The sequence below is a fragment of the Lactuca saligna genome, chromosome 8, assembly GCF_052625555.1.
Source record: "Lactuca saligna cultivar CGN05327 chromosome 8, ASM5262555v1, whole genome shotgun sequence".
NCBI classification, from domain to species: Eukaryota; Viridiplantae; Streptophyta; class Magnoliopsida; order Asterales; family Asteraceae; genus Lactuca; species Lactuca saligna.
Genome location: NC_136424.1, coordinates 258,730,214 through 258,736,393, shown reverse-complemented (window position 1 = coordinate 258,736,393; position 6,180 = coordinate 258,730,214). Strand labels below are relative to the sequence as shown.

General features: G+C 26.2%; 1 protein-coding gene across 2 annotated transcripts; it reads right to left on the bottom strand.

The window, feature by feature from the left end:
- Nucleotides 1-3,205: 3,205 nt before the first annotated feature.
- LOC145011584 (basic helix-loop-helix (bHLH) DNA-binding superfamily protein) lies at nucleotides 3,206-5,657 on the bottom strand. Of its 2 annotated transcripts, XM_078970320.1 has the most exons (10): nucleotides 5,494-5,657; nucleotides 5,220-5,351; nucleotides 4,926-5,117; nucleotides 4,788-4,836; nucleotides 4,638-4,706; nucleotides 4,359-4,530; nucleotides 4,116-4,249; nucleotides 3,761-3,985; nucleotides 3,471-3,647; nucleotides 3,206-3,384 (listed from the first exon to the last, which is right to left on the bottom strand). In XM_078970320.1, exons 2-10 carry the CDS (start codon nucleotides 5,318-5,320, stop codon nucleotides 3,307-3,309), a joined length of 1,197 nt encoding a protein of 398 aa, XP_078826446.1. In that variant the 5' UTR covers nucleotides 5,321-5,351; nucleotides 5,494-5,657; the 3' UTR covers nucleotides 3,206-3,306. The 2 variants fall into 2 exon arrangements, with proteins under 2 accessions (XP_078826446.1, XP_078826447.1); XM_078970321.1 differs by lacking the exon at nucleotides 5,494-5,657 and having other exon boundaries at nucleotides 5,220-5,442.
- Between the last annotated feature and the right edge of the window lie 523 nt (nucleotides 5,658-6,180).

Below are 6,180 nucleotides of genomic sequence, written 5' to 3'. Positions count from 1 at the left end.
TTTGACCATTTTCAGTTTTAATAATTTAATGCTGGAAATCAATCAGTTGAATGTTTCACATAGCTATATAAAGCTATTTTAGGTTAATACAATCTATATATAAGGCAATCATTTAAACTGTGGATTTCTTATAACGGATTTTATATTTTGTTTCTACTATCTTTCTCTTAATCAACTTGAGCTCTCTATAAACATATAATGATTGTTGATTCAGGTTGCTGATGTGAAGAAAAATATAGTATTCAGGTTATGATTAATCATTCATGATTAGAAGTATTAAATTTATTTATTATGCTTAATCATACATGATTACAAGTATTGAGTTTATATATTTGCTATTCTAACTTGCATTTATGTTTTAATTTTTGTAGGTTTCGTAACAACAAAAGAGCTTAAGTTCATATAAAGGCAATCCGTTTCAAGTCAAAAGATTGAACGCAAGAGCAATACATTTTAAGTCAAAAGCTTGGACGCGGAAAAAAGGGACCGTGAAAATTGTTGGTGTGCTTTTGATTGTAAAATGACACTGGTTTAGATGATCATATCCAGATGTTATAATGATATTTTTCTATTTTACCATTGTACTTTTCATTTATAATTACAATTGCACTGTCTACATTAAGGTTTCTTTATTTATGATTATGATTATATTAGACTTTTTTTTAATCATGAACAATATTTATGTCTATCATGGCACAGATTTGGTTAATTTAATGTTAATTCTTATCATTATAACTTAATTCATTTATTTATTTACGATTACAACGGATTCATATTTGATTACAAATATGTTTTATTTTTGTATGATTACAAATATTCGGTTGAAATGATTAATTCATCAATCTTTTTGAAATACTGGTAAATTTAAAATAAAATAAAATAAAAAAACGTTTTTTAATCATGGTAAAATCATTCTTTTTGATATACCGGTTAAAAAAAAAACGTTTTCTAATCATGGTAAAAAGTTTTTTTTTTTCGTAATCTATTTGATTAAAAATAGATTAAATTCATTTTTAGTATCTGGGTAAAATATCAATCAGTTAGACAACATCCCACGATTGTAGGAATTAATTAATTATTCATATTTAATTATATTGTAAAATTCTTTTTACACCCCTATGGAATGATTGGTCTACAATTGTTCTCGTGTTTTGAACCTTTTAGGTGTTCTCATTTGATCATCTCCCTATATATATATATATATATATATATATATATATATATATATATATATATATATATATATATATATATATATATATATATATATATATATATATATATATATATATATATATATATATATATAACACATATTTTATAGTAAATGTATTTGTGTAAAAACGTATTTTTATACAAACTTGTTTGTATACGAATGTGTTTGTATATATACATATATACAAATACGTTGACTATGAATTAGGTTTTTGTATATATTTTTTTATGTACTTAATAAATACATTATAAATTTTTTTTTAATATATATATATATATATATATATATATATATATGTGTGTGTGTGTGTGTGTGTGTGTGTGTGTGTGTGTGTGTGTGTGTGTGTAATAACGTATTTTACATAAGTATATTTTACGCATTTTCACATAACCACGTTTTTATAAATAAATATTTTAAGTAAAATAATGTTTTTTGAAATACATATTTTGAATACAAAAATGTTTTTAAAAAAAAAAAGTTTTTATATAGGTATTTTGCATATAAAATGTTTTTTTGGAAATTATATAGAAAAAAAAAAGTTTTTATTTGAAAAATATGACTTTTTGTATAAATATGATTTTATACAAGAAAAAAACCATATTCGGATTTCTTTTTTGAAAAACTAATTGTAAAAAACTAAATTTATGATGAATCGTAAAAAAATTGTGAAATCCGAGCAAAAAGTGTAAATTTTTGTTAAAGTTTGTAATATATTTTAAAACCTAAGCCAAAAATGTAATTTTTTAAAGTGAGATTACTTGTTCACCGGGTAAAGGGTAAAATTGAATATAATTGTTGATTTTTAGGACTTAATTGAGTTAAAAAACATATAAAAATTAAATTGATTATAAAACCAAAACATAAAGATTTTTTATAGAATTTTCTATAAACTAAATTATAATGTAGTTTATTATAATATAGCTGGTAAACCACAAAAATAGTTTATTCATTTATTGTAGGTTATAAAGTAGGTTATAGTCTAGTTTTTTAATAAATTTTCTTAAGATAGTTTATTGATAAGCTAATTTATAAACTAAAATCTAGTCTTAATTAACTTGTTAAACAAAGCTTAAATTTGAAACTACTTATTATAATTTGATGTATAGTAAATATATTGATTTTACAAAATAATTTATTCATTTATTGTAGGTTATAAAGTAGGTTATAGTCTAGTTTTTTTTAATAAAATTTCTTTAGATAGTTTATTGATAAGTTAATTTATAAACTAAAATCTAGTCTTAATTAACTCGTTAAACAAAACTTAAATTTGAAACTATTTATTATAATTTGATGTCTAGTAAATATATTGATTTTGGTTAATGTTATTGTTAAATACTTCTTTATAAATATTATATGTACTTTAAAATAACAAATTAGATGATGATTCTTTATAAAATATTTTATAAGATAAGGGTAAATGTGTTTTAAAAAAGTAACAAATTTGATGATGATGTTTAAGCTGATCAATTATTGTTTGATAAAATAGTGAAAAACTGATGTGGAAAAAAAAAACTATAGATAAAATGATATTGGATGATCTAAGTTTGGTTTTATAATGTTTTTTTTAAATGATTTTTTCAAAACGTTAAAATTTCAAAGAAATTGAAACTATGAAAATAAATCATAAGTTGTTATAGATAGCTCACAACAAATAAAATTAACTTGAATAATTAAAATTAAATATTTTAAATTTCTATTTATATTTTAATTTATCATAAATATATATAATTAACAAGGTATTATCTATGGCCTTTTAATAGTAAGAATAGAAATGATTTCCTCCCACACTCCCTTACAAACTGTGAAATACATGAAATGTGGAATTTAAATGATTTCAACATCATTGAACTCTATCAATTCAACAAGAAATTGAATTTCGAATTCCAATTCCACTGTATTACTTACGAATTCGTAATCCAAACACATACTCTTTAAAACATTTTTTGCATTTAGAATCACAATTCAATAGTTACGTAAGAATATCTATTAAAATCAAGTAACAAATTACATGAAAAATGTTGTTGAGAATATTAATCAATGTTCTTAATTTCTTACATAAAAACTTAAAGAACTAAACAAATTTTCACATTTCACTCAACTTTCAAAGCCGACCAACTCGTAAGCAACGAGTCTTTCAAACTCTTGGCCACCACCTCTTTCCCTTTAGCCTTCAAAAACCAATCATCAATGTTAAAATAAAAAACGAAAAAACAAAAGAATATTAACAAAAAAAAAAAAAAGGTTAAATATTCACCTCAAGGTTTAAAACATTCAAAACACGACCATTACAAGTAGTAACATTAATATCAATCACTTCAAGTCCCAATGAATCAATCGTCTCCATTATTTTCAAAAACCCATCGGCTTTTTTATTGCAAATTATTTTCAACAAGAAATCATGAGCCCCGATTTGGTGTACTTCCACTTCCACCTTCATTAACATTAATAATCGAATACGTAAATTTTAGTATAAAATCATCAATTTTTTTTTTTAAGTTTAAATTTTAGTATAGTTTCTATTTTTAGAAAGTTGTAAATTTGTACCTCATTTTTTGAATCATTAACATTTGAAACCCTAGTTTTTGCTTTAGAATACATTTGTGTAGAGCTCTCATAAGCTCTTTTCGGTTTGCAAACTTCCATTTCACCATCATTCACCTTACATTCTTGTTCTTCAAGCTCCTTAAGCTCTTCTTGAAGCTCTTTAACATTTTTTTCCAACTCTTTTATGTAATCAATTGCATCTCCAACTATTGAAGCCTTATCCATCTAATTATCAAATCATATTACTCTTTAAATATCTAACAAACCATCAACAACACTACAACCCTTTATTTTGCTGATGTGGGACTTTTGACAAATTTAATAAAAATAATAGAAATTTGATATACAAAAAAACCTTGGAAATTCGGGGAACTAAAGCGCGTAGTGTATATAAACCGTCTTTGATTCGCTTTCTTCGGTTTCTTTCGGTTACAAGATTCTTTGAATGGTATTGTTCTTTACCTATCTTGTGTTTAGCCTTACCATTGCCTAAAATTACCAAAATGCCCAATTAGAAGCGGCTAATTTACACCGTTTATGTAGAATTGGATTGATTTAAGATTTGGATAATCACTAAAATTACTAAAATGGGTCGCACCTGATGACATAACAGGTTGTTGAACAGGGAAAAGAAGCTCTAGTTTAGGAACAATTTGATGGAAATGATATGAATTCACACGACTTTTCATGTCATTTTCATGGAATTCATGGTCTACAATGACACCCAATCGTGAAATTAGGGTTTCTATCGTCCTTTGATCATTGGGAACCTAAATATAAATTATACACATGTTAATAATGTTGAAAATTGAAATTGACTGAAATATATATATATATATATAAATTTGATTCTTTTTGAAAAGAAAATGAGGCTTACATGTTTCGATCTAAAGAGCTCGATCAAACCACCTTCAACAGGAACGATTAATTGGGTTCCAAGTGAATCCTGTAACATTACAATCGAAGAATGATGTTTAATTCGTGTTAACAATGCTTTTGAGTGTAAATCGATCCGTAAAATGCTCACGTTACTTAGCACGAATGGTTGTTTAGACATCGCTACTTCTCCATGGATCCTGGTTTCAAATTCAGGCGTTGAAAGGCGTGAATTCAATGATCAAAAAAACAGAAGATTAAACTTGGAATAGAGATGATTATTGATTACCCAGGATACAGTGGCAACGAAGAAGGAATTACAGCAAGTTTTTCACAAGCTTTTGTCGTTACAGAGTGTTTAACGTAAGTATCTTTGCAGAGGTAAGGCGTATTGAGCTCAAGTTCATCGGTTTCCTCTTTGACATTTTTACAAACACCATGGCTACTTCCACTGCAACAGCATCCAATCCACTTAATAAACCTGAAAAAAAAACTCCCGAAATCAAAAACAACGACACAATCAGTTATGGTAATTAATTTCTGTGTTCATTGATATTGCTACGAGAATCATGATTGATCATACCCTGAAGGATCGTCATCGAACATCCACACAACGCAGTAGTCCCATGCCTTGGATTCTGTAAGTGGTCTTAGCGACTCCAATGTGTTAAATAAAACCCTCATTTTAGATCGTTGTTGAAATGCAGTGTTCTACCTAATTGGATCCAAACAAATGTACTCAGTGGGTAGGTTTTGAATCAGTATGGAAGATATCTCTATAAGAACAATGTGATTTGTCCTTTTTTATGATAGTAGACTGTTTCAAAAACAAGTTTTGTGGGAAAAAGCAAGTGTACCTGTAAATAATCATACAGAGTCCGATGTCCGAAAGAAGAAGAAGCAGCAGGGAAAATCAGTGGAGTAATCGTACATTGTTGAAATGGACTGTTGGAACCGATTAAAGCAGAGCAGAGGAGTAACAGAAAGAAAGAGGGAATATTTGCAGAGGCATTGAAAAGGACGTTTGTGTGAAGACTGAAGACCACTCGTCCGAAACTTCAAAATAGAAAAATAAAAAGAGTAAATTACACGAATGGTCCCTATCGTTTGTGGTAGTTTGTAATTTTGGTCCATAAGTTATTTTTTTAACTTGGAATATCCTACATTTTGTTTTTGTTGCGCATTTGATCTATGTCTTATCTAAAAAAACTATTTGTCATTGATTTTTTAATTAATTTAAATAAAGTGGGATAGGTAATATGAGGTGGAAGTGAACTTGAGGTGTGTTTATTTAAATAAATTAAAAAAAAAAATAAAGACAAAATAATCTTTTTATGTAAAACATGGATCAAATGAGCAATAAAAATAAACAGTAAGAACTTTCCGAGTTAAAATAATAAATTAGGAATCAAACATACAAATTACTCTAAATCATAAGGATCATTTGTGTAATTTACTCAAATAAAAATTAAACAACTATAAACCTAATACAAAATTAGACAATTTTTAGTTTGAAAGTTATAATGTAAACCCAAAATGTTTTA

Coding starts and splice junctions, on each gene's coding strand:
- LOC145011584 (XM_078970320.1), bottom strand. CDS start 5,320: ATGAGGGTTTTATTTAACACATTGGAGTCGCTAAGACCACTTACAGAA. Junction 4,707..4,787: donor AACCATTCGTGCTAAGTAAC/GTGAGCATTTTA, acceptor GTAATGTTACAG/GATTCACTTGGAACCCAATT. Junction 3,385..3,470: donor TGAATGTTTTAAACCTTGAG/GTGAATATTTAA, acceptor TGGTTTTTGAAG/GCTAAAGGGAAAGAGGTGGT.